At 39.5% G+C, this 27,176-nt stretch overlaps 1 protein-coding gene across 4 annotated transcripts in view; it reads right to left on the bottom strand.

Annotated features, from left to right (window-relative positions):
• Nucleotides 1–3,004: 3,004 nt before the first annotated feature.
• The window catches only part of ccser2a (coiled-coil serine-rich protein 2a), a 53,325-nt gene continuing 29,153 nt past the window's right edge, over nt 3,005–27,176 (bottom strand). For 2 of the 4 annotated variants that reach the window (XM_044214181.1, XM_044214183.1), the window contains exons 5-10: nt 26,828–26,936; nt 26,495–26,675; nt 23,820–23,885; nt 23,549–23,671; nt 19,397–19,543; nt 3,005–8,569 (exon numbers count right to left, since the gene is read on the bottom strand). In XM_044214181.1, coding sequence (XP_044070116.1) covers nt 7,844–8,569; nt 19,397–19,543; nt 23,549–23,671; nt 23,820–23,885; nt 26,495–26,675; nt 26,828–26,936 — 1,352 coding nt within the window. In that variant the 3' untranslated portion in view covers nt 3,005–7,843. Of the gene's footprint in view, nt 8,570–11,718; nt 11,759–13,207; nt 13,293–19,396; nt 19,544–23,548; nt 23,672–23,819; nt 23,886–26,494; nt 26,676–26,827; nt 26,937–27,176 lie in introns of all 4 variants that reach the window. The other 2 variants (XM_044214184.1, XM_044214185.1) reach the window with 2 other exon arrangements.

The raw sequence follows: 27,176 nt of genomic DNA, 5'->3' as shown, positions 1-27,176 counted from the left end.
AAGCACCCACCTCAAAATTTAGTGTAGCAACATCCATGTTTATCAGCCAGTCAACATGACAGTCAGGTTTTCACGACTTTTATATAGCAGAGGTGAGCCACCTCATCTGAAACAAAGACCACCACTAACATCATAAAAAATGAAATGAAACATTGGCCTTTACGGAGAAAGAGCAGACGCTATTTCACACTGCCAATGCCATGCACTTAATGAGTGTGGCTATAGTTTAGGCTATCATCTATCTAAACTGATCATAAACACGAGGTGCGTCAGGTTCTGAGTGGCTTGCCACCTTGGCTATTTCCTAGACATGTACTCGAATGAGTTACCTGTACATACCTTTTCAATCAAATGCATTTAAATTACAATATTTTGAAATGATTGCTGTCTGGTTTGAGCAGACTACACCTAGTGACATACAACACTGCACCATTAAAGGCTGAAGAGATTACCTGCAGGACAGGTCTACCTGTCAGACCGAGATATGGGATTATATTCCCCAAAGTAAATCTCCACTGAAAGAAACTTGCATCTACTGCTAAATTTAAAACATGTGTGAAACTAGCAAAACTTGGTTGTTTGATTTAAGTAGGAATATAGTTTTAATTAAATTAAGTTTTCTACTTAAAGAATTAAAACTAGTTAAAGGTTATTGTTTATGGGAGACTATGAGCTATGAGTCTGGCAATGTTGGCTACTGTAGACCACATAATGCAAGCCGATATCAGAAAGGAAACAAGACATGATGATTCCTGTGACTCACATCTGATCTTGCAAAAAGTAAAAAACGAGAAAAACAAAAACAAACCTGACACTGGCCTTAGACTACAAAGGAAAAGGGAATATACTATTCAAGACATGTACCGTAAACTATACAGCAGACAATTAAGTTAAGCATATTAAACTCACAAATAAAAAATGTAAGGCTTTGAGCAGACAATGCCATTAGGCTTAAGGTTAGCAATGAGTGTAGTAGCAGTAAGTAAACAGTAAGCAGCAGCTCAACAGAGGAAATGTAATTTTGATTTGAAGAACAGCAAAGTAAGCTGTGACATTAAACTCATGACAGTTCTAATGTTTAGCAGAATATGTAGTGTCTGGATGTGTATGTGGCCACTTATCTTATGCATGACAAAAGCCATGCTGAGTATGCCATGAGGCCAATATTACAGGGAAATAATAACCATGTTTGAGCTGAGTCCAAGACAACAATAATGTTTACATCTCTAATGCCAATTTACATAATTATCTTCTACCAAGTTTGCAGTGAGCCAAAGGTAAGTTCCCCCAACAACAACAACAACAAGCCAATCAAGGGGTAAATATGCCTCAAAACCAATTTAGCCCATAACACTTATAATACTCAAATAATGAGTACTCACATTTCACCACTAAGTAAATGAACAACGTGAAAGCATTAAGCTGCACATGCCAAACAACAACCCTAAAGACAAGTTCAGCCAGGACAATTAGTTAATTCAACAAAAACATTGCACATGGGTGGATCCAAAATTAGCAGCCAGCAGAAGCTACGAGATCATCAACAAGCAGAGCAGTACAACAGCCAGCAGCCTCACAGCAAACAACAAGGCCAATATCAATTCACAATATGCAAGTCAGCACAAAGAGCAGAGACTTACCTGGATGAAGTGAAGAAGTGATCTCGGACTTGGTCTGGTCCCAAGCTGCATACAGCATAGTCAGGAAAGTTCCGTTTGAGGCCACAGCTGATATGATTACAGGCTAATCAACAGAGAGCAGCACAAACATCATCATTTCCCCACAAAGACTCCTGAAACTGCATGTTTTATATCCGTGTACTGTATATGAACTGCAGAAGTATGAGTCTGATGGCTTAAATGGACCGCCATTTTAAAAAGGGCGCGTTTGATATAAATTCCAGCCAGGGAGTAGGTCAGTACTTCCACCTGATTGGTTGCTCGATTAATTAGGCTAATTGGTTGTTGTTATTTTATTCCAGCTCAATAATTCATTATATTGGCCGCCTTATCTAGATATAAAGGGCTTCTTCTAACGTAATGAAAACACAACGATTCTTATTTTCAGGTGATTACACACTAATGAAAACATACTTATAAATATTATATTCCACTGCTGCCAATAGCTTCGCCTGAATGTTACACACTGGACCTTCAAGTAAGTTTTTATGCCTTCATTAGAGATCACGCAGGAAATGAGGGCAGAGAGAGAGCTGGGGAAAGACAGCCACCCTGATGTTAGAAATACTCATAGTAATAATTTGAATAATTGAAGAGTACCAATTGTAAATTTTTTGATTTTATGTCATAAGAATATGCACTTTCCTTAATATTATGAATAGAATTGCTCAACCAAACTTCTGTTCTTTGAGTAGCAACCTGCAGCTCTCTAGCTTTATCTTCAACATATTTATATTTGACAGTTTATGATAAAAGAGCCTGGCTTCCTTTCAAGAGAAAACCTTTTGCACTCCATCTCCCACATTTCCAAGTTAATGACAGTGTCACGCTACTCCTTGCGCTTAGCAGGCTGTTATCCACCCATCGTCTCTGAGTGCATAACCTCATTAGGAAGTGGACTATATGCAAGGTGTACAGAGGCTGTATTGTTTGGAAAGGACAGAGATGAGTAATGCTACTTAGGAAATGTTTTCATGTCGAATAAATGTGTTCAAGGCATTTCTTGTCAATGATAACACAACAGAATCCAAATCTACCTCTCCTACTTTCACACTTCATATCTCATGTTTTGTCCAAATGCATTGTGGACACCTACAACCCTCATTTCCTCACACCTGTGGTACTTGAAGTCCTCAAAGCAGCCTCTTAGGGGCCTGAACATTTCTTAAATACATTGCTGGTGAAAGTGTCCCTGTGACACATGCTAGGGTCTTGTGTCTGCCTTTGAAGTTTCTCTTAATTAATAGAATTAATTAAGAGAAAAACAAGTGTTCTACAATAAAAAAGGTTAATTATTCTAAAAATAACAAAACATCAGACAAAACCACATTTGTCATACTTTATTTCCACAGAAATACAACCAGTAGACAGTGAAAACAAGGAAAACAAACTGAGAATGAGGTTTCTCTTTCATGTTGAACTGAGATCAGCAGCGCTATGTTTGTGTGTGTAAGCGTTGGTGAGGGTCTGTGATCCAGATCAATGAATAGCATTGACAAAGTAGTATTTTGCACTACAGGACCAGCGTTTTGACCTGTGGCCTCTCATTGATGGCACAGCACCATCTTCTGCTCTGATGTTTAACAATTTTCCTTAGACCTACAGTTAAGCATGTAAGGTAAACACGCCTGGACGTTATTAGTCTATCATGCAAGCAATTTGCGTGGAAACAACATATTACACCAAGAAACATGGTGACAAAACTCCAATGAAAGATTAGCCAGATTTTTGGTTCAACCTTTATTGCTGTCTCACCTGGCTTCCTAGAAAAATATGATTTAGCAAAAACACACACTGGGAAATGAAAGAATAAGAGAAATCAACACTGATACTATAAAATCAAATGGATTCTTAGTAGCGTCTAAATCTACTTCAATGTTCATTCGGCATCAACAACTAACATAATTTAAAGTGCTTCAGATTAGTATTTTAAAAATGCTTTATTTGCTGTTTTTCATTTGCATAAAAGGTTGCTAAAAATATATTGTAGCGTTCCCTCATCTTTTTGCTTCAAACTATATTGCACGGTACACTGAAGACAGTGCTTAACACCTGGAAGCAGCTGATATTGGAGTTTATATAGTGATAAATACAGTGACCTTGCATATTATGGGAAGAAAAGCTATATTACGGTGCTTTATCTGCTAACACTTTAAACTTCTAGTTGGAAATTTAGCTATGATGAAAAAATGACAACTGTGACACTTGAGTGGTGGATTTGAAACTGCTGTAAAAAACATCAGTGGTCTGTACCATGTCTGTTGCTGCTTGGACAACAAATATACAAAAACACAAGTCAAGTATAAGAGTAGAGTTACTCCAAAAACAGACAAAAGTATATTTACAGTTTCAAGCTTTGAATTTTAATTTAAAACTATCATCAGAAGCAGGCAGAGGAGGCTGGGAAACTTGGGAGCAGCAGAAACAAGCTGTAACCACCAACATATTAAAATTGATATGGCAAACATGTTAGCAAACAGTAGCTTACAGTACTTACTCAAGTTTGTGTTCACCTGACAAATGTCCAATATTTATTCTCCTTTTAGCTCTGTTTTGCTCTCCACCAACTCCTGATGGAAATTTCTGGCTCTTTAGCTGCTAAATGCTCCACTGTGTCCACCAGCTAGCCGCTAACTCTATTTGTCTCTCTGCAATATGGTGCTGAGCAGGTAGTGTACAGTGGATTTATGAGAGCTTTTTTTGCTGAAAACAGCTGCCTGCTGCAGAGTCAGGTGATGATTATCTGTGGGTTTGTCACTACAAGCAACTCCTTTTACATACACATAGTCATTTTATCCAATGTTAATATAAAAAATATAAATTATAGGAGCTTTAAAGTAAAGCCGAAAGCTTGAAACTGCAAATATGCCTCTGTCTTTTTTCCCCAGTAACTATATGTTTTAAATATCAGTGGATTACCTGGTTAAAAATCAAGTAATGTGTCTCAGTTGATGTGCATTTTCATTGTATTGCAAGAAAACATCTCCATAGATAGATAATGTTTACTAAGTGCCAAAATGCAGTCCTGTGCCATTCAGAGTAGTAATATCGAACAACCTGACCCCTTTGGTAACTTGTTTTCTTGTTGTGCATTGCAGCTTAATAATTTCTGAGTCTTCTCGCAAAATAAAGTGAACCAAGATCCTGCAATAGAATTGATGAAAGTTGCTGCAGCGAGTTTTCAGCCCAGTTGTGTTTTTGTTATAGCATAGCTAGCAAGACTGATTGGCGTGACTGCTAAATTGAGCAGGGCCATTGATTTGGAGATAGGGAATACAGCACAGGGAGAGAAGGATGGCACTGCCCTGCTTTCCCTGGCATGCGTTTGCCTTTGGCCTGTGGGCAGACACATCTCTCTCTCACACTCACTCACATACACACACACACACACACACACACACACTCACACACTTCCAAGAAAGAAACACTGGCAGCCAGAGGTGTCTGGAGACACACACACACACACACACACACACACACACACAGCCAGTGGGCAACATTTATTTCCTGTTTGGCATTGCTAAGCAGTGAGTGACACAGCTGAGGGGATTGGGCTATTCTCTGGACCATAGTGCACACAAACAAACATACTATGTATTCTGTCTCCCTCTCTTCTCTTATACACACCTTCACGACATTTTATAGACAAACATTCACAAGCAGAAAGGTCTGCCAGAAACAGCTTATTCTGATTATAGCGGCTTCACTATTTCATCTCAACATCTCTTATTCTTTGCTCTCTCCTCCTGCTTCGTCTTATTGTCTCTCCCTGTGCATCTTTCTCATCCCCTGTATGTATCTTTCTCTCTCTGTTTCCGTTTTCATTAAAAGAAATGGGTTTTTCTTGGCTTCACAAAGCGGTGTTGACTGCTCGGCTGGTTTGGCACAATGTTGAACCGTCCAACAGGTAAACACGTTTTATCAGCCACATGGATCCACATTTCCAGCCTCTACCCATTTCCAGGGTAATCTAGAGATGGCCATCTTTTTTTTTGGCTAAGGCGGACAGACGGATCAATGTGTACTTGGAGATCTCATTTTGTGTGAGCTACCAAAACAACACAAACGAACTTTGAATTTTATGTACTTTGCTATAGAATTTAAAGTGTGCGTGTATTTATGTGCACTTGTGTGGCTACTGGGAAGTGTGAACTGATGTATGTTCCCTCCAAGTTTCGTTTCTCTTTGAGTTTTGTCAGAGTTCCTGTGCGTCTATGTAACTTGTGTGTCCGGATGTGTATACATGTGATGTGTCTCTCTCTCTCTGTCTCTCTCTGTCTATGTAGGGTGCATTATTGGACGCAGTAGACCGGACAGTGCCAGAGGCATACACCAAGCGGTCACGCGGCGTGACAGAGAAGAGAGCAGAGTTGCTGTCAGAAGGCCTTTTTAACACACTGCTGCTCTCCGTTCGGGGACATTTCGGGAGTGTTAGACTGCAAAAGGGCTCCGCAAAGGAGAGATAAACACAATTCTCCAAAACTCCCACAGAAACACCACTAAAGCCCCGAAGGCTCCCTACCTGAAAATACCGCGCTAATACCTTTGATGTTCCCAAAGAGATGTGCAGGAGAGCGTGAGGAAGAGAGAGACAGGGGGAAAACGGCAACAGCTCATACACTCAAGCATACTCACACATATACACACCAGGCAGCAGCTTCAAACATCTAATGAATCCCTGTTAGCGGATGTTTCCATGTGTGGGTCATTGAGGGAGATAGTTCAAGGAAGTCAGTGTGCATTGTAAAAATGGCCCTATTAACAAGTTATTTAATTGACTCCTCAATGTCCTCAAGTGTTACTTTTCTCAACCTGATTCTGACTTGTTCAATTTTCTTACATCACATTGTGATGACTTCAAATGAGGCAGATCGCTCGTTTTACGTGTTTTTCACTTAAAAAGTTCTCAAAATTTTCACAACAGATTTATTTGCTGCAAACTGAAATAAAAAATTCTTCACATTACTGGCAGATTTATTTGTGTTGTGTTTCTCTTACAGTAAGAAATATAAGACTGTAAGATATTACATTTTTGTTACATGCTGTCTCCCTTCTCTCATCACACTTCCTGTTACTCTTCACTGTTTTCTATCTAAAAATGCACAAAGTAACCCTGAAATAACAGACACTTTTCAGAGTATCAGAGAACTTTGTGTGTGCACATGGAAATGAGTGAGCCTACATTGTACCTGAGCACACTTGTGAGTGTGTGAGTGCTTCATTACACTGCTCTTTTCCAATACATTATGAAAGCGAATTCCTAAATCATACTGTTTCTCCTAATTATATCTACCACCAGCATGGTATTCATTTCAAAGGTTCACTCAGGATGTAAGCGTAGCAAACTGAATTAGAAACATGTATGCGCCTACAGTGTGGAGTGTTTTCCTCTTTGTGCCTCACCTCTGTCTCTCATCTTTCACTTTCATACACACCACACATACATTTACACAAACACATGTTTTCATTCTGGACGTGACAGCTCCAGAGAACTTTGACAAATTTGCTTTTCAGTCTGTAGCCCCCATTCCACTTCTACTGTTTTTTAGTATTTTTTTCTTTCTTTCCCACTTCTTGTTTTTGCCTCCATCTTCCCCTGGGCCTTCTATTACAATGCAAAGGTCACATTCACATCACCTCCATCTTTAAAACCACATGCACCTGTGTGTCAAAGGGCACAGCTGTTTGAGGACAAGTGAACTTAGACTTTAAAATGTAATAATAGCCAGGGGATAGACAAAAAGCTGACTTCTCTAAATGTTAACACTTTTTTTTGCATCAGCAGCATTCATGTGCATGTGCAAAGCTAGTAAACTGGGCATTTATACATTATTTCTTTCATAAATTTCCCTCAGTCTGAAAACTGCCATATGCTACTGTGGATTGTTGTGAAGATAAGATCCTGCTACATACTATATTTCGATCACTCAGTCAGGCTGGAGTTGTAGACGCTAAGTTAGAAACAATACAACAGTCACAATACCAATGTCAACGACACAGGCAGTCCCTGAATGGTCCATATGTGTTAATGAGCTTAGTGTATGTTCCTTTGACACTCAAAAGGTAAAACAATCACACTGTTATTATGGCTGGGGAGAGAAGGGGATGAATATCAATGTCAGAGTGATTACAGTTTTAAGTTTTGATTGGTGGGCTTAAGCTCCTCAGGGAATCTTTGGCTTGGGAAGGCATGAGCGACTCAAAGGGATCAGGATCTTGGCTGACCCATTGTCTTTGAGCGTCCCCTGGTCGGGCTCCTCCAGGCTGGAGTTGGTGCACCGTAGATTCCTGCAAGGCTTTGATGTTCTGCAAGGCTGAAGCAGTGAAGTGCGACTTAGACTTCGAGCCTGCACCTGGGGTCCAGCGTTAAAGCAGGGAAGGCCTCTAGACGGAGGGGGCAGCTGTTTGGTCTGGTTAGCCAGAGGCCCTAAGGAACACCCCGGCTTCAGAGAGGCAAAGCCACCAGTGCCCCCTGGCTTGAGTGCAGGGAGAGACACACGCTTGTGAAGGCCAGGAGGCTGAAACATGCGAGGGCAAGTCGAACCAGCAGATCCAGAGTTCTGCAGTATCACAGTGGGGGCTCTCCACTCATGCTGTGCTGCAGACTGAGCTGCTGATGCTGGACTGTCTTTGGCAGTTACCCCCTGTGGTGCCCCAGAGCCTGGGCGGTGCAGATGGGCATTTAGGAGATGACTCAGCTTGTCGAGGTCTGTTGGCCCAGAAACATCTGCCATAAGGTCTTCATGAGGACGGTCAGCATCTATATTGGTTCCTTCCTCTGATCTACTCCTTGTGAGGTCACTGCGGTCCTCGGTGGGGGGAGTTTTTATTAGTCTTCCCTGGTGGAGGCGCTCGTTGAGGCTGGGGTTGAAAGGCTGTAATATTTGAGGCTGCAGAGAAGAGGAAAGATATATCAATTAGATTTTTTAAAAATGGGTATAAAATAGTCACATAGGAACAGTCAGTGTATAATGAGGTAGGACTCAGGACTTGTTTTTATCATGTTCCAGAAATGGCTGGTTTTAAAAATGTCCCCTTTTTTGGTGTCTTTGATCCCTGTGGAATCCAGCCTTTTGAATATTTTGCAGCTGCAAAGGAAATTCTGAATCAAAAAACTAACTGAAAATTCTGCCTTTCTTTGACTTGTTTATTTACTCTTCAATATCACAGCCTGTTTCCACTGCCAGTCGCTGAACTATTCATGGAATGGGCAAAGCAAAGTCACAGAGTAAGCCCTGATTCAGCACTCAAAAACAAGCAGAGGAGAATAACCTTGCCGTGTGAGTTCCTGGAATCTACTGAAGTCTTTGAGTCATTTTGTGATCGCAGCTGCAGAGGGGCTTCAAAACATTCAAACTGAGAGCTACAGTGCTGCTGCCTGAGTAAGAACATGCTGAGCTGTTAACCACATGAAATTTAGACCAACCATGGTATGAACACAAAATCAAGAACACCTGTACAATCTAATGCAATCCTATAACAGCCCTGCAACAATTACTGTCTTAGTGAAGCTCATTATGTTCAATATTTATTGTGTTAAAGAGCTGCTTATTATCCAGTACAACAAAACAACAAACTACGGCTTCAAAAGAGTCAGACTCAACAAAAACTCATTATGACTTAACAGAGTTAGCATTTGATGCAACACTCCTGTATTGAATTGGTTTAGATTCTACAAGTGTTCGTAATATAGGCTATCTGTCCACTCCCTGCACTTGCTTTATTTGTTTGAGATTGAAGAATTCACAGATTCTAGATACTTTCTGCATCACAGCTCCACTTAAAAATATAAATTTAATTTTGCTTTTTACAAGAGGTACCACTATATGCCCGGATGATGTATAGTGCCATAAGATAACCTTCTTTTGCAACAACTATTCTGGACCACATTTCCAGATAAGCAGCAGAATGCAAAACCATCAGTGCTTATTAGTCCATACAATCAACAGCAAGAACAGAGTTGCAACCCACGAGTTGCTCAGATCAGAAAAAAGTATTGATCGGTATTGAGCTATATATAAATATCTTGCATAAAGTACATTTTCTGAATAGTTTATGACCTCAACATTGATTCATCATCGATCCTTTATACTATTTCTTATGTTAGCTTACTTAGTTTGAGACTGATTCTGTAAGGCACACTGATGGCATTACTTCAGTTTTTACCATCAAAAATCAGAGGACTGGCCTTTTTCCATCAATATGCTTTGAGCAGAACTTAAAGAATCTCAATCCACCTGGAACCATCTAAAGCTACTAAAAAGCATGAACTCAGTTTTAGCAGAAACATACCCTCAGTGAGTTGAAAGTAAAGTGATCTAAGAGGATACGAATATGTAGCTGTGCAGGTCAAACTGCTCTGCCTGTTTCTATCATCAGTCATTTGTATTGTGAGTGGGGGTAGATGCCCGAGGCCACAGCTCCATCTCCTGGTCTCCTGCCTCAATGTGTCCACTAGCCTATTATAACTATTAAAAAAACAACAACTAAAAAACCTACATAAAGAATGTTTCAGTTGCTTTATACAATAGCTCTGATTACTTTGCCACACAAAATAATGAGCATGTTATTAAGTATTTTTTCAGCTTTGACAGTATCTCATTCCTGGGTGATTCAGTCTGAGAGTGAGCACTCCCTACTTTATTTAGTTCGAAACAAAATAAAGGACTTTGTTCCAATCCAAAAATTACAGATGTCACCAAATTAAACCAACTACATTAATCAGACATCATCAAAAGATTGAGTGACATTATTAATATAATCTCATTTTCTGTTTTGTTCACAACAAAGCAAACTGAACACACTTAAACATTATAGGTACAGGTCTTGTACTATTTGTCCATTCTCATAAGAATACCAGTAATACACGATACCTTTAATTGTGAGGTTTGCAGTGAGTGTGTATATTTATAGCTGGCCCAGCTGAAAGAAGCCTCTGTCAGTGATAGCACCATGCAGTATCTATAGGGTCACAGTCAATTAATATTTGCTTCTACAGCTGTCTGCTGCAGATACTAATAATTAGCAGCAATCATTTTGAGCTCTTCACTGCACTGGCAAGAAGTAAATATCTCAGCTCACTAATGATAGCTATCACTTTAACAGAAAATCACCAGTCTAACCAAGATACGCGCCTATTTGAGGCCCTGGAAGATGTCAGGGTCCACTATAACCAACCTCATCTCCAGCCTCTTACCATGAAAAATGGCTGTGTGATTAGAAAAGCAACAGTCAAGAATTTGAATAAGGATGTAAATGATCCCCATTATGTCTGTCGGAAGACAATTTCATCGCAGCACATAAGCAGATGAGGGTGGCAATATTGTAGCGCTCCATTTCAAAGCTAGATTAGACTTCCTAGTATCATTTAATATAGGTGGTTGTGAAAATGGTGATTTGGATTGTGTTTAAGCTGTGGACAGAGTGTGAGAGCAGAGGATGTGTGATTACATGGAACTGTCTTTTGCTTGCTGTGCTTAACTGCTTTTATTAGGGGAGTTAGAATGAAGGCGATTGCTCAAGACAGCAGTAATATGTATTCATGTCCAATTACACAGGGGTATTCTTAAAGGTTCCTTTCAAAACACTCCATCCAAATCCTTCAAGGTGAATACCTAAAATAATAAAGCACCTGTTCAATGAGGAAAATATAGAAAAACAAATCCACACAGAGAGATTTACCAATGCATGCATAATGGTTCTTATATACTTAATTTGATAGGATGGAACAAATTAAAAAGACCTCAATGTAAAACTGTGAATAACTAAAGAAACAAGGCAAACCAACAAAGAATAGGTAAATGAAATGTGAAAAAAATGAAAAATGACCATAACTAAAACAGTATCACTGTGACCTCCATTAACAAGAGCAGACCAAACTTCCAAGTAAAGATACACGAGATAAAAACTCCAAAACAACTGAAAATTGAACGCAAAGCATGCAAAAGCAGACGTAGAAGGGCATTCTTCTGATGCCAAACACAACCTAGCGTGCAGAAGGTGGGGTCATGGCTGCATGGTAAAGAAAGGGTTACTGTACCACGCTGTGTCATAGAAGTACTGCACTAGGTGCTCCACTCCTTTTCATAGGCATTATGTGTGGGGAGGCAAAGGTAGAAGAGAGAGAACATGGGAGATTCAATTTCAGATTTTTGACTGACAGAGATAAGATGAGGAGAAAAAAGGGGTTAAAAAGACAGGGAGAGAGGATGGAGTGAGACGCGGGAGAACGAGGGAAAGAGAAAAGGAGGGAGTACAGACATTTATTGGAGGTTACGACATTTTATATGCAGAATTAACTCCCAGTCTATGCTTGCAAGAAAAGGTCACACATTAGCTCAACAAACACCAATTTAATGCAAAATATAATTACTGAATCATCATCATAGTATGTTTCAGTTCCTCCTACCGTTTTTCTCCCACTGTACAGACGTTCTTTTAATACTGTATTTTTTGGTTAATTAGACCATGCAATCTGCTGGTAGGAGAAAATGTATTTTGACTGAATGCTGGGCTGTACTCGCATCTTTGTCAAAATAGTCTATATACACAAGTGCACTTGATATTGAAGTAACCTGAGATATACTAAAAAAATATACCTGTGCCACATTTCTTTCACCTTCACTCTCAAAGCAAAGCTGAGCCCCACCGGGATACATCAAAGGAACAAAGCGTGGGTTCTTCTCTTTGTTTCTTTCTTTCTTTTTTGCTCCTCACTCTCTCACACATGTGCATTTTCTGAAGTCTATTTATCCGTTTGTCATTCTCTTTACCTGCATCCCGTACTTGCTACCTCATCAGCACAGCATAATACAAAAGATTCAATTAGATAGGGGAGGTTGTTGTGACTGCGCTGTCATTGTCCCATCTTTCTCAATGAAGTCAAACTGTTTTAGTCTACAGAAACATTTTGTAAATTTCAATTTAATATCCAAAGCAAAGATCACATTATCGTCATGTGTACTATTTGTTCAAGAATAGAAGATATATCTTCTGCTAGAGGAACTATTATATCATTAATTTCCATTATATATTGACACTATTCCTACCGCAAATTAGAGATATATTATTTTTTAATGAATGTCTACAAACAGTGAAGGGAAGTAAAGTGAGGATTAGAAATACAGGTAGCTGCAGGTTTTAGAAAGTCGACAAAGCTAGCCAGTTTCTGACTGAACACAGCTAATAAAGCTATAAATAGGCAACATAGGTACAGGATACCAGAAAATTAATTGTTAAGGGACAAGAAGTCAGACTGTGTTTAGTAAAACAAACAAGAAAAACTATTTTGCATGTTAATAACCTTGTTCCAAATTAATCTAAAAGTAGACACTTAGCACAAATAGTCCTGTAATTGTACAGTGAAAAAAGATTGCTACTAACTGAAACAAAGATACTTCAGTAGGCTAGAGGGTTATTATTTGAGATAAAGTTAAACTTTTTCAGGATATTTACAGACGCCTAGTTATGTTGTTAACTAGTGTTATGAAAAGATGGAGAAGAGGCTGCAAAGGATGTTAGTGACTCACTCTGTCTGCGCTGGGGCATGCTGGTACGGGTCAGGCCCTGGTGCTGTGCCTGCCACGGGGACAGCAAGGGGGTGGGCAGCACACCCTACACAGAGAAAAACACAAGAGACAAAAGGCATGACGTACCAGAACACACACACACACACACACACACACACACACACACACACACACACACACACACACACAGAAGCATGATAACATAGAAAACACACACTCACAGGCATAAACACGTTGTTAATGAGTATGGATAGTCCAATTAACACAGCCCATAAAAACATCCATTCCATCCATGCATATTAATCCATGTTAATGAGACAAAATTTATATTTGGTGTCTCCTGGACACTGGGATCTCTACTAAAATTCCAAATAAAGTTCTGTGATTTGAACAATGTTTGGCTGCACAATGACTTCAAACCACAAATTTATTTAAATGTACAATCTTTTGATCCCAGTCTTGTCAGGTCAAAATGTAAAAAAAAAGGTCACTTGACCCATATACATATACTAATAGGCTGATGAGGTGGTCTGTTTAAATACATTTGTGGTTTGAAGTCAGTGTGCAGGCTCTTTTCATCAATGCTGATTTCCAATAGCCTTGCACCTACATGTGAAGTGCGTTTCACAACGCATGTTGTTTGGCTGCACATCATGTCACTTTGTGATAACCAGACTACCGGCAGTCAGTGGGTTTTAAGAAATCAAAACAGCGTTCTGTACTGTATACACTTAGTTCTCCACCACATCACTATTAAGCTATTATTAATAGGAAATTGTATCCAAACACAAACATGAAGCAAAACATTGCTTTCCAAACCATCTGCCACTATAATGTGTATATTTTTATTTTATTATACATTCTTGCCACATCTGCTGTCTATATGTCTATATGCTCTACTTTCTCATTTTGTCACATTATGCATTCTGCCGTCTGAACATTTTGTTTGACCAGCATCTGTACCTCTGTGCACAAACTTGTACCCGAAAGCATACAAGCCCTTTTCGAGATACCAAAACAATCTTCAGGTTAAGCAATTCAAAGATCCCTGACCCCCATCGGAGAGGCAAAGTGAAGGGGCAGCAGGGCCATCACGTTAAGCCGACAGACAAAATAAAACCTTATCAAATGCTACTTCTTTTCTCAGCTGTGGAGAGGGCAGCTGCTGAAATAAGACTATTAATATAGAAGAGAGAAGCACCAAATCTGTCAGAGGGAAGAAGAAACACAGAGAGAGAGATAGAAGACAAGAAGGGGAAGGTAACAACTTCTCAGCAGGTCCAGCCCAGGCTATTTCAGAGCCCTCCTAATGCGAATGCTGGAGGGGGGAGGAATGAGTTTCCCTGATCTGCTCTCGTCCATGTATTTCCTTTAACACCAACAACTGTTTCAGCGGGAGGTCTCAGCAGAAGCCTCCTGTCGAGGCTTCATTTGAAGAGAGGAATACCTTGGGCGATGAGAACAAGAGGGCATGTTGGAGAGCTCTCAAACCATTCTGACAGTGTCCGGCAGCTGTATTAGACCGCGCAGCAGCTTAGCCTGTCAATTTATTTTTACAGTTTTCCATCTCTTTAAAGGCTCTCCAATTAAGGGCTGACAGAGCTTCACAAGGGCAGGGAGACAGAAATTGAAAAAATACAAAAGTTTTTCATATTCCATCAATTTCATTAAAAGTTCTTTCATTTCTCGCCCACCAGCACACAGACCCTGGGCACGATGCCTGGTAACAGTACTTCTGGCTCGGTTCTTTCCAGCGAACACAACTGCTCAAGAGTGGAAAGCGAGGATTCTCTTCCTCGTTGCTGCTCTCACAACTCTTTCTGGTTATGCCTGCATAGTGGGGGTGAACTATAGTCACCCACGCATTACACCTTCCTGGTAAAGCTCACGAGGCAGTGGAGGAAGGCACATGTCTTTCTGTAGCACTCTCGAGGGACAACAGTAGCGTTAGCAGTGACAAGAACTGCAGTGCACGTGGAATTAGGCAGCAAATTTGAAGAAAACTGGTGCAAAAATAATAATTAATATATATTCAACCCTTTAAAAAGCAGCATCCAGTTAAAGTTCACAAACTATCAATTTATTTAAAAGTACAAAGCCTCATGATTGTATCAGTGTAAAGCATTTCAAGATCCCAATGTCATTGTGAAAATAGTTGTGTTTGTCTTTATAACAAAAGTGCATTCAGGACAAAACAGTATTTAAAAAAAGAGAAAGAGAATAACATTAACATTGTTGGGGCCCCCTCTGTAGATTTGTTTTGTTCACTTTAGACTAATTCTACCTTTGTGACTGTCAACAAAGAGTTACCATTCAGAAGAGGCCGGGTTCATATTTGTAACCAAAAAAGGTTCAAGAAAAGGAATGAAAGAACAGTAATTTTCAAGTTTGTGCATAAAAAATTGGTGTTTGTTAAGGACTTAAAAAAACTTGCTTCATGGTATGTCAAAAGAGCTTAAATGACATTTATCTGAGAATGTAAAAAGAAATGAAGGGAGAGAACAATAATAAATAAAAATAAAATAGAGCAGTTGTGTTTGAAATGTCATTTTCCTCAACAGAAATAACAGTAATAGTAGTAGCCCCTTCACATCTCTCAGGATTTGTTAAGCTACTTCGTCTGTGCAGAGTCCCAACAGCAGATGGTGAAACTTGGTAAAATAGGACAAGAATTTAAAAGTCATGTAAAAGTTGTTCTTTGTGATCCTACAACCTTTTCATCAAATAACAACAGCATTCAGAAGAAACCATGATGTCGTGCCCCTAAAACAGCCTCTCTCTGCTTGAATCCCCTAATCCACTACACAGAGTTTCCTGTGGTTGGCTACAGCTAATACCTCAGGTCTAGACACAATGTCTCATTTCACTGACTTTGGCAATTAAATCCTTACCTGTCCAAGATGACTCTGCTGTGCATTGAGTATGGGGCAGGACAGAGGGGATGTGGGTGGAGAGATAATGTCAGGATCTGAGAGGGGAAAACTTGTTCTTTCAACCTACAGCTTAATACTGATCCCTAACCTTGTTCAATACTCCAGTCTCTCTCTCTCTCTCTCTCTCTCTCTCTCTCTCTATGACAGCAAGTTGATCTAATTACATCTGAGGTAAGAAGTAGAGAGGTAATGTCAAAGAAAGAATGACAGAGACAAAAATACAGGGAAAGAAAGAAATCACTGAAGCAAGAAAGAAAGAAAGAAAATAACAGAGTGAGAGAACAGAAGCGATAAAAAGACATGACGGGAGGTGTGAGAAGAGACGAAGTGAAGAAGAAGTGGATGTTTAAAAGGCAGAGAGGGAGTAGGAGGGTAGCTGTAATTATCTTCTCTGTCTGCCACTGATGAAACACTGCCTATTGTGTTGCCATTGTTTCACTGCTGCTGCTCATCTGTGTGTTTGTTTATCTGGGTTATTAACAAGGTCGGCTCCCCAGTCCTCAGTCTGCTGAACTCATTGTTCAGTCACACTGTGTGTGCCCTGCACTTGAGTACAAGAGATACATGTGGCACATCCCACTCACACACACACAAACAAACTCAAACATATGCAGACAATCAGGGTCTCTCTCTCACACACACACCAAACAAAAACCCAAACAGATACACACACAAACACAAGTCTGCATAGTTTTCTTTTGTGCTACATCTGAAATGACTAAAATCATACTGCTCATGTTTTATTTGTTGTGAAAGGCAGAGGAGACACAGAAAACATTTCTGCTGCTGTGATTGCTCTGGGGAGCTATTCAAGATGATTATTTTTCTACAAGTGACGTTTAAGTAGTTTCTAATGTCACACTACATATGTGTCTTTCTGCAACAAGTGTGTCCAATTTGTCTGCATCTTGTACACTGACAGACATTACTCACACTCTATTGTGGGACACTTTTTTCCTGAGCATGCTTTTGGACTTGAAATTGGATTGTAAGCAGATTAAAATAGGAAGCTGCAGGAGCTGGTGCCCAAAGGAGTTGGTTAGTATATGTTGCCAAAGCCTTCCTACGGACTGTGAAGAAGCTAGGAGATGAGTACGTCCCTGGTCTCCACAAACAGTGAAATTGGTTAAAGCAGCCTACAGAGCAATAGCCCACAATGGTTCCTGAGAAAAAATGATGGGACTGAATGGCTCGATTGAGGAGAATATATAAACTGTTTGAAAATGCTGCATGAATAATGAACTGTACACAGAAAGCTAAATGTCCTTAAATAGCCATGTCCAAAGGTCAGAGGCCACAAGCTTACTCTCTGTTATACTCTTAATCTTCAAAGTTCAAAGAGTTCAAAGCACAGTGAGATTTCCCTTAAGTCCATGTTCAAGTCTTTGGCAGGACTTAGCCAGGAACTCAACTCTAGACCTCCCAGTATCAGGGTGTACATTTTGCCCTCTAGGCTACTGATAAGGCAACTAGATATCAGCATTAAACCTATAAAAAGATTATAGCTACTGGCCTTTTGACATCAAAGTTATTCTTGGCTGATCCTTTCAGCTTAGCACTCAAAAATACTATCAGAGGGCAAGAGCTACTCCAGTGCTCTGACACAGTGGCACTTTAAATGTCAGAGAAGGATAAAATCAACAGAAAAGGGCATTTCAGAGAGCAACAATAAAGATGACATCAGATTATGAATTTGTGTGTGCCTTTGTGTGTATGTGTGTATTGGAGGAAAAGCGAAATAAAGAGAGTCAGACTCGATGAATGTGCAACTTGCGAAAAAGAAAATAATATTTGTGTAAAAAATGGCAAGGGTTAGAAAGAGAATAGCTAGAAAGACAGACTCAAAAATAGACTGAAAGATTGTGTGAACATACAAGAGGTAAAAGCAAAGCATTGTATGAGGGACACGGTGAACCCGAGCTCGCTGAAGGTGCTAAACCTGTCACTGCAACAACAAGAGCTTTGATATGATCTAAAAGTAAGAAAAACAGAGAAAGAAACATCCCCTTCTCTCTGTTATTTGTTTACTCTGTTCTCTCTTTTCTTGTTACCTTGTCAGAAACAGCAACAGAAAACTCACAGCTTACTTTTCAGAGCAATTGCATGCTCTGAAAACTAAAATGTCACTAACATAATGTGTTTGTGCCCACAATGCTGAAAAACACAGTGCAGGAAATACTCTCCACTCTGGTGATGACAGAGTAATGTAGATTAAAGGAAGAGAACAGGGAGGATGGTGGCAAAAAACGAAATATCTAAAAACAGGCGTAGACAAAATAGAGAGAAAAGCAAAAACTCAATCTTACTGTGTTTTGTGTTTTAGTGTGTTATTATACACCAGGCACTACAGGTCACAGGTAGATGTTCCCACCATGGAGAGGATTTCCATCAAGCACAGCTAGACCTGCTTTGATGGTTGCCATAGCAACTGTTAAACCACTGCTCTTGGTAAGCAGGGACCTACTATAGTTAGTGAGCTTGCTTGTTCTGTCCTTTATTTTTCCCTCTGTAGCCTATGTGTAATACATTAAATTATACTGTAAAATATACAAGTACCTTTTAACCACTGTTTTTTTTTATTCTATTCTTTTCTCTATGTAATCTCCTTATACTGCTGATGTCTGCCTCTTAATGTGTGTGTGTGTGTGTGTGTGTCACCCTTTTAGCTGAGAGCAGGTCAATTAGGGGAGTGTTTGCTAGGCACCCTGCCTGTGGCACTCCTGCTATTGAATCAATACTTGGCTGCCACGCAGCATGTTATTATGGCATGATACTGAACACATCGAACACATATCTATCCATCTTTCACCTTTCTCTCTCAGTGTTTGTCTGTCTACTTCCTTCCTCCCATGAATGTCTCTCTTTTCTCTTCCCGCCCTCCTACTGTGCAAGCCCACTGACAACCTAATAAACTGTATTCCATAGAGAGGTGTAGTCATCTAAGAATTCAGACATGGCTGGCCAGAGAGATGCAGCAGATAAATGTGAAACTGGATGACTGAATTAAGTGGCGTAACTCAGCAACATGTATACACCTGCATATCCACATGTGAATGTTAAACTGAGATATGCATTACTGCACCAGGGAAATGCCGATATATAATACTATCTTGATAATTGTTTAAATAAATTGGAACACACATTTTATGCTTAACCAGTTTTTTCAGATTTTAGAAATCCTGTTTCGCAAAACAAAGGTCGAAAGAGAGCACTTGTGAGGAGTGTTGTTTCGGATGCTGTGAATGTCTGGACTCACAGCATGGCTCGGTGGTCTCCAGTATGTCTGGGTGGCCTTGTCATAGTGATGCTGCATCCCTTTGTCTCTCTGTCTGTCGCTCTGTCGTAGTGAAGAGGGAGCCCTCTGGTGGTGGCACTGACACCTGAACTGCCGTCCTTGAGCAGGCTGAGGGGGCAAGAATAAATGTATCAATGAAAGAAAGTGTTTTACACTATAACTGAATGTTGTATTATTTATCTTGTTTTTAACCTGGGCCACATTTTTCTAAGTCTACATTCACGCTGGTTAAAAGCTTGTCACTATGTACAGCAGTCAAATCAAATCGAACAGAGCAAAGAAAAACGTTAAAAGACAAAACAAAAGTACTGAAAGCATGCCCCTTTAAATACAACAACACACACACTCACAGTGCAATTGGACCCACCGCAATTCAATTCATAAATGGCTTGAAAATTTAAAAAATACTTCAATAGATATTTACTTAGATAATCGGAAGAACATGAAAAAAAAGTCATGAAAAAACCCCTCATATTGGCTATTCCAAGAAAGATGTGTGAGAATTTTTTGTTGGTTTTAATATCTTGCATTTGGCATCACCACTTGTCTATGTATACAACCTGTAAGCAGTAAACATAGCAGGAAAACTACCCATTAAAATACCAGTTACAATCACATGAATGAACAGACAAAAAAACTATAACTGACAAAAAAAAATCGTAATGTCTTGTGCACGTGGTTGGTTTTAAATTAATAAATTAAACTGAAGGCAAAAATCAATGAATATATCTACGCAGAGGCAATGAAATATCATCCTGTATCTCTACTTTTTCATATCGAATGTGGAGGAAAACTGGGAGTCAGCAAATTATCAGGCAGTTTTGATTAGAACTGGCCAAATCAGGGAAAATCAAGCCCAGGTTGTTAATGGTAAGAATTACCCTTACATGGTAGTTAAGAGATCCTGCAGTAAATGTCTTGCTGAATTTTACTTTAAGCACATGTTCACCCAATATTACCTCCTTTTTCATCTGTTAAAACATTTACCAACAAACCACATTGACTGACTACCTAATGGTAAATGGACTGTACTTGTATAGCGCCTTTCTAGTATTCTGACCACTCAAAGCGCTTTATACTAGATGTCATTCGCCCCATAGTTATAGTTCAGTATCTTGCCCAAGGACACATCAACATCAACAACGAGCTGCTCTACCTCTAAGCCACAGCCGCCCCTGTATTACACCCCTAATGTGAGTAATACATTTACTTTTTTAAAACTCAAACTAATAACTCAATCCAATATTGATATAGAAAAACAGAGGAACTAGTTAAAATTAAATCATTTTGTAAGCATTTTTTTTTAAAGAATCTAGCACCAAATCTCATATAGTCTCTCTTGTACGTGAATAAATAGCAGAGCAACGGCAGAGCTTGGCTGCAAAGACTATGGAGAATCTGACAGAAATTGCTCGTTTTTGCCAGCCGTGGTGAAAACTTCAATGCCGCTCAAGCAAGACGAACGCATAATCGTGAGCAGTCAGCCTCAACTGCAGTGGAAGCAGCATCCAAAGCTGCATTCTGTCAAGTAAGACTGAGAAATCAGTTTTCTATCTTTGATAGTTACACTTTTCTCTCTCCCATTATTTCATTTTCTCTGCCATTTTCTCCTCTCAGCCCTCCACATGCACACACAAAACACACACACAGTATACTGCAATAGACTTTCTCCCTGCCACACACAGCTCCTCTATTGTTTTCTCATTACTCCATTATGTTCAATTCAGTCAACTGTTCCCCCCTTCTGTCTCTCAGCAGTTTCTCTTCAACACTTCACCTCCCTCTGTTTACCTGACTCTTTACCAACTGCAATATTATCTCTTAACCAATTTCAAGGACGAACAGCAGGTCCAGTAGCCTTTGACTTTCTAAATTCTAGATACCATATGAACCAGATGACTGGCAATCTTCAGAGACTCTGAGCCAGTGTTGTTCTAATTGTTATTTTCTCACAACCAAAAATTCAGGGTTCGTCAGCAAATTAAACTAATCCAAGCCTTCTGTGTTTAGGTTTTTTTGGTGTTGGCTTCATCATTATTCAACCCTGTACTGCAGGGACATCAAGACCATGAGAACACAAACCTTCTTCACCATTACTCTATCCTAACTTTGGGTGCCCACAGTGCTTCAACACAGAGTCAGCACAGTAAATATCTCTGTTTCCTTATCTTCTAGCTACTTCTCTCCCAACATCTTCACTATTTCCACCTCTACACGCATTAACGTCAGGCACAGATCTGAAAACATGTCCTAGATTTTTCTTACTCTCTTCGCTTGTTGAGGGTGCAACAATGCTGTGCTGGACTGAAGAACCTGCTGTGGGTGGGTGCTAATTCTAATTGGAGAGTGAGTATGCGGCAGGGAGGCTGGCGGACAGGCCTCGCTTTGACATTTGGTATTTCTCGATACGATAGGGATTTGAATAATGGCAGCCAAGCATACGGTTGTTTGCCTAACAAGGGAACCTGGTCAAGACACTAATGAATGTTAGAGTGGAGATGGAGCCAGCTAAAAGCGAACAGAACGAAGGTTATTGGTAGGCAGTTGTACCCGTGCAAGTACACACACTTGAGTGCATGTAGGAGTCCAGCAACATACCGAGCAGAAACTGAACTCCCACCTACGATGAAGGGTACTACAGTGTGTCTTCACACACTCGACAGCTGAATGGTGGATCTGTACATGCATCACTCGCCTTCCACAATGTGTGTCTTTATAAATCCTTCTCTGTCTTCAATATGCTACAAAGCACATGGTGATTCCGTTTATAGAAAATTATTTCTCCTGTCTTTGTTCATTCTATTCCTTCTTTTAATGCTTTCTCTTTGTAAGATCTGATAAACCTGAATTGGTGTAAACAAAAGACAGGCAGTAGTTGTGCCCAGACATGCTTAACTATCTCAGATTTGTTAAGAGTATTGGTGTCAAGGAGGTGAACTACCAGCTACATGCTTGCAGCACATGAAAGCTACATGAAAGCAAACATGAGCACTGGAGCTACTATCGCCCTATTTGTACATGCTTAAGAAACACACACCTAGATCCTGTAATACTCAGCTGAAGATGAGCCTGTATTGATAGTCCACATGTTGCACTGACATTCAGTTAAAGAGCCATGATCACTTACTTTCTGTTAGCGATGAGCGCAGTTCACCACAGTTATGACTATTTTGAGACTCCTTTGTAGATACTTCATGTAGAATGTTTCTCAAAATGTACACTATATTTCCAACCTTTGCATCTTATCATGAAGAGGATGCTGCTTCCTTACACTGGAGCTCCTTGATAACAGCCCTTCATAACAGCAAATATACATTATTTGGAGGTAACATGAAGTCCAAACTATGGATTTGCATTCATTTTCCAGGTCAAGGACACAGGGTGTAATTTGTTGCCCTTTGAGGTAAATCTGTGATTTGTATAAACTGCCAATCCTTTTAGCAATGATCTTTTCTGTGCCTAATTTCATTTATCAAAATAGATCAGATCAGATCAGAAATACTTTTTTGTTACAGCTGCTCACTATCCCGTCAGTGCACACAGGAATAGAAGTTCTAAGCAAATCAGAATACACTATAATACAGGCAAGATAAATTAAGTACAAAGTGGATATAAGTATAAAATTAAAATAAGTGTAAAGTACAAAGTGGATTAATAGTAGTATTTTCCAAAGTGGAAAATACTATAATTAATATCTTTAAAACATCAAACAACAAACATCTCACATACCTAAATAAAAAGATCAACTTTCCCAGCAAATTTAACAGAGCAATGTTCCGATTTAACAAAGATCTTTGCCACATGTTGTCAGACCTATTTGACAATTGTCATTGCCTATTTGACAATAGCTGGGAGCTATCAGAACAACGTGTAGATCTTTTGTCTGACTTTTGCCTTCAATTTGTTTTTTGATCCAGCACCTGTAGAGGTTTTTTGGGTGTACATGCCCTATACTGTTTAATTTCTGTCAGAGTCCCAAACATAAGGCAGGGAGACAATGTATTCCTGGAATGAAATGGTTATACTGTATATATTTCTATATTTCTCCCCATATAGGATACAGTTCCATTTTCAGACTTTTCACTTGTATCAGTCCTGTTCACACCAACTCACCATTTGGTCCCGCTGATGATGATGTTGTAGCTGTTGACACTGCAATGTGAGCTGAGCAATGGTCTTGTCTCGACTCCTCACCTCCTCTCTGAGCACCTGCACTTCCTTAATCAGCTCCTCCAACTATAAACACACACACACATACAGTATACTGTAGGTTGTAGTGGACTACCTCGGTTGGAAAATGGAGAAAAATAAAAAAATATGTATACATGTGCATGTATATATGTATATATGTTCACTGCTATAAATCTAAAGTAAAGTTTCTTACCTGTGATGCAGTTGTATTATCTTCAATCTCCTCAGGAACATCAGCTTGAGAGTCTGTATCCTCAAGCTGGAAACAAACAAGCACACACACACACACACACACACACACACACACACACACAGGAGCAGGCACACACACAGACACAGAGCACACAGTGAGCTGGATCAATGACAATTGCCTTAGGCATGCCTCAAGAGCAAGTTCACTCTTTAGCACATATGCTCTGCTGACCCTGAACTGTCAGCCACCAATGTTAAGATACCTGAGGCATGGTTGCGGAGTATGTTTTTGAACATTTAATTCAATACCGGTGCATTCGATACATTTCCTCACTTTAGAGGCTGCTTAATAAATGTAGCATTTTTTCCTAAAGTACAGTAGGTCCAGATTTCTTCTTGTGTATACAGAATATTCAGTGCAACAGCCTAATTTCATTCTTTCTTTATTTTCCCAATTACTGTCTGATTCAGTATTAGAGTATTATCTGTTTCAGTACGTCAATAATGACAAATGCCAATCACAGGTCATACTTGAAATATAAATTTCATTTCATCACTACATTCTACCTGCTCCTTATTCAGGTCAGGTAGATTCATTCAGTTAGAACCAGCATGTGTAAACAGAGTTGTGTTGGATGTCTGACTGTTAGCACAAAAAAGCAAAGATCAATTAGGATTCAGCAAGCCTGGAGGCTCATTTTACAGTCCCTGCCTTGAGCTCAACATCATACTAAAAAAACAAACAATTAAAAACAGAGTTACTAATGGGCCAATAGAAATATTTTCCCTCTTCAGGCTATACAGCCAAAGCATTCGACTAATTGCAGTGAGCACAATGAACACATCTGAAGGAGACATTTGATTTGATTTAAATGCAAACGCAAATATTACTTTTTATGCTGTAGACAGTAAATTGAGTCAAGGCATTCATTTCATTATACGGAGTGTGAAGTGTGAAGTGTGAAGTGTGAAGTGCCTCTGTGCAATTCGGCAATTTCCTAGACGGGGGTGTGTATTTTGTAGGAGTGTGGGTTTTGTGTGTTCATCTCATATTTAAGTGCACATTTCTATAGCTGACATCTTTTATTTCTCTCTTCTCCTTCCCTATCACCCTCTCTTCTTTCTATTAAATAGGTTTCTCAGTCTGACATACTGACAGAGAAGGATCTATTAAATGATCAGTTTCACACAGATACAGATATATGCAAACATGCAAGTACAAATGCACAAAACAAATCACATCCTGTGCATTTAAGGAGAAGGAGGCAATGAACATCTAATAACTTGAAAAAACTGCTGGGACAGGTGTAGCACATTAAAACCACAAGACTCTTTACCTATAAATATCTGTCTTAGCATCTTTCTTAGTTTAAATACAGTATCTATGTACAGTTCAGCAGCTCTGTGTGATGACAGGATTATTAAACAGATGTAATTAAACATTTAAAAACATTTAAATACTTAAAGTGGAAGGACATTAACGTGTTAATTAAAACTAGCTTAGTTGAGTTTTGTCAGAAAATACATTGTATGTTGCTCATGCTGAACACCTGAGGACAGTGATGCAGTGTACTCCTGGCAATCCTACGAAGATTATTCAAACTAACCCTCTGGCAAACTAATATAAAGCTGTATTTAATAGACAAAACAGCAGCTGAAATCAGCTGAGTTCACAGTATGTGTAATCATGATACCGAAATAAAAGCCTGGGAGTGGTGACACGATCTGGATGTTACTTGTGTGTGACTTATTCAAAGGGTGATGCAACAGCATTAGAAAGATGACAAACATATGAAGGTTCTGTCACTGGACAGTGCATACTGAACACATATACACACGTGTTTGTGTATGTACCTACCTAACATATGTATGCATTTCTGTCCTGTGGTACTGTATGTGCGTGCATATGTGTAAGAGTGTGCAAGTTTTGTTACATGCAACAGGCATGTGATTGGCAAAGGACAAAAAAGCAGGAAAAATACAGAGTGCAGAGCATGCCCCCCGCGTGTTTGAATGTTTCTTTTGAAAATGGATTTCTGAATCTATTTACTATGCAGTGAAAGATTGTAGCCTCACAGTCTTACAGTTCATTCATACCAGTTTAGCTATGTAAGTCGAGTCAAGCTGGTGTGGTTGCTATGGTAACACTACAGTGTTGCCTGTTCATGTAATTTTACTGCATCTAAACTTGAAATGTTAATGTGAATTGATACTGTAATTTTCTATTTTTCTATTGGTTAAAGAAATGAAATAAGGGTTTTCTGGTTACCTTATTGAATCTCATTACTCATTATCTAATTGTTTAATTAAATTTGTTATTTTTTGTTATGCTAGCTAGGCGGCGAACTCAGCATTCTAACATTAGCCCATTTTCTCCAAGACAAAAGTCATTAAGAACTTGGGTTAGCGATCTCAGATCTTGACAGGATTTACACAGAATTAATCGGATATTATATAGAACAAGATACAACAATTAAAGCATGTGCAAATCACAAATTACAATTTTTATAAACATTTATCAGGCAGAGTTTGACACCACGTAACCTACCTCGTGCCAGTTGGAAAAGGCTTTGACCCGTGCGCGCATGCACGTACCTATGTAACCACACTGAACGTGTTCAAACATATAAACTCCAAAACACACACACACACACAGGCGAGAGATTTAGATCGAACCTGTAGTAACGTTTTGAGCCTGAGCAGCTGGTTCTTGAGGGAGCTGCAGTCCTGAGTCATGTGTTCGAGTGTGAGTTCATCCAGCATCGTCATGCAACCATGCTGCCTGCCTTCAGAGGGGACGGGCCGTGAAGAGATCCTTGAAGCCTTGAGACCATCATAGTGCTGGAAGACATGGGCCCTGAGACAAATAGCCAGAGAGAGAAACAGTCACAGAGGGTCGAGCAGACAGAAAAACAGAATGATGTTGGCTTTATTCTGTTTTTACTTTTTACATTTCTACTTTTTACTTCTTTTCTGGCAGCTTTTTTTAATCTTTCAAGCCTTACCAACCTGCTATCACTGTGGAAGTGATCTGGTCCACTCCAGCGGTGGTGTTTACGGCGCTGCCCTTGCCGTCCGGCCCTCTCTGAGCGCTCAATATGGGACATCCTGTCAGCGTCTATACGGGGAGAATTTAGAGCACAGTGAATCAGAGTAAAGAAACTTAAGTGCATGTCTGAAACAGAGAGGATGCATGTGTGAGAAAAAAGAGCATATACAGTACACACAGTGTTTATGATATACTGTAGATGCAATATAGATGCAAATAAAACACAAATACAGTTGGTATTGTGGTAATGAATACTGCTGTGTATATTTCAAATACTCAGTTCTAGAATATCTGCATATAAATCATGAT

The sequence above is a fragment of the Siniperca chuatsi genome, linkage group LG11, assembly GCF_020085105.1.
Source record: "Siniperca chuatsi isolate FFG_IHB_CAS linkage group LG11, ASM2008510v1, whole genome shotgun sequence".
In the NCBI taxonomy this organism is placed as follows: Eukaryota; Metazoa; Chordata; class Actinopteri; order Centrarchiformes; family Sinipercidae; genus Siniperca; species Siniperca chuatsi.
This window is presented reverse-complemented; position numbering and strand designations above follow the sequence as displayed.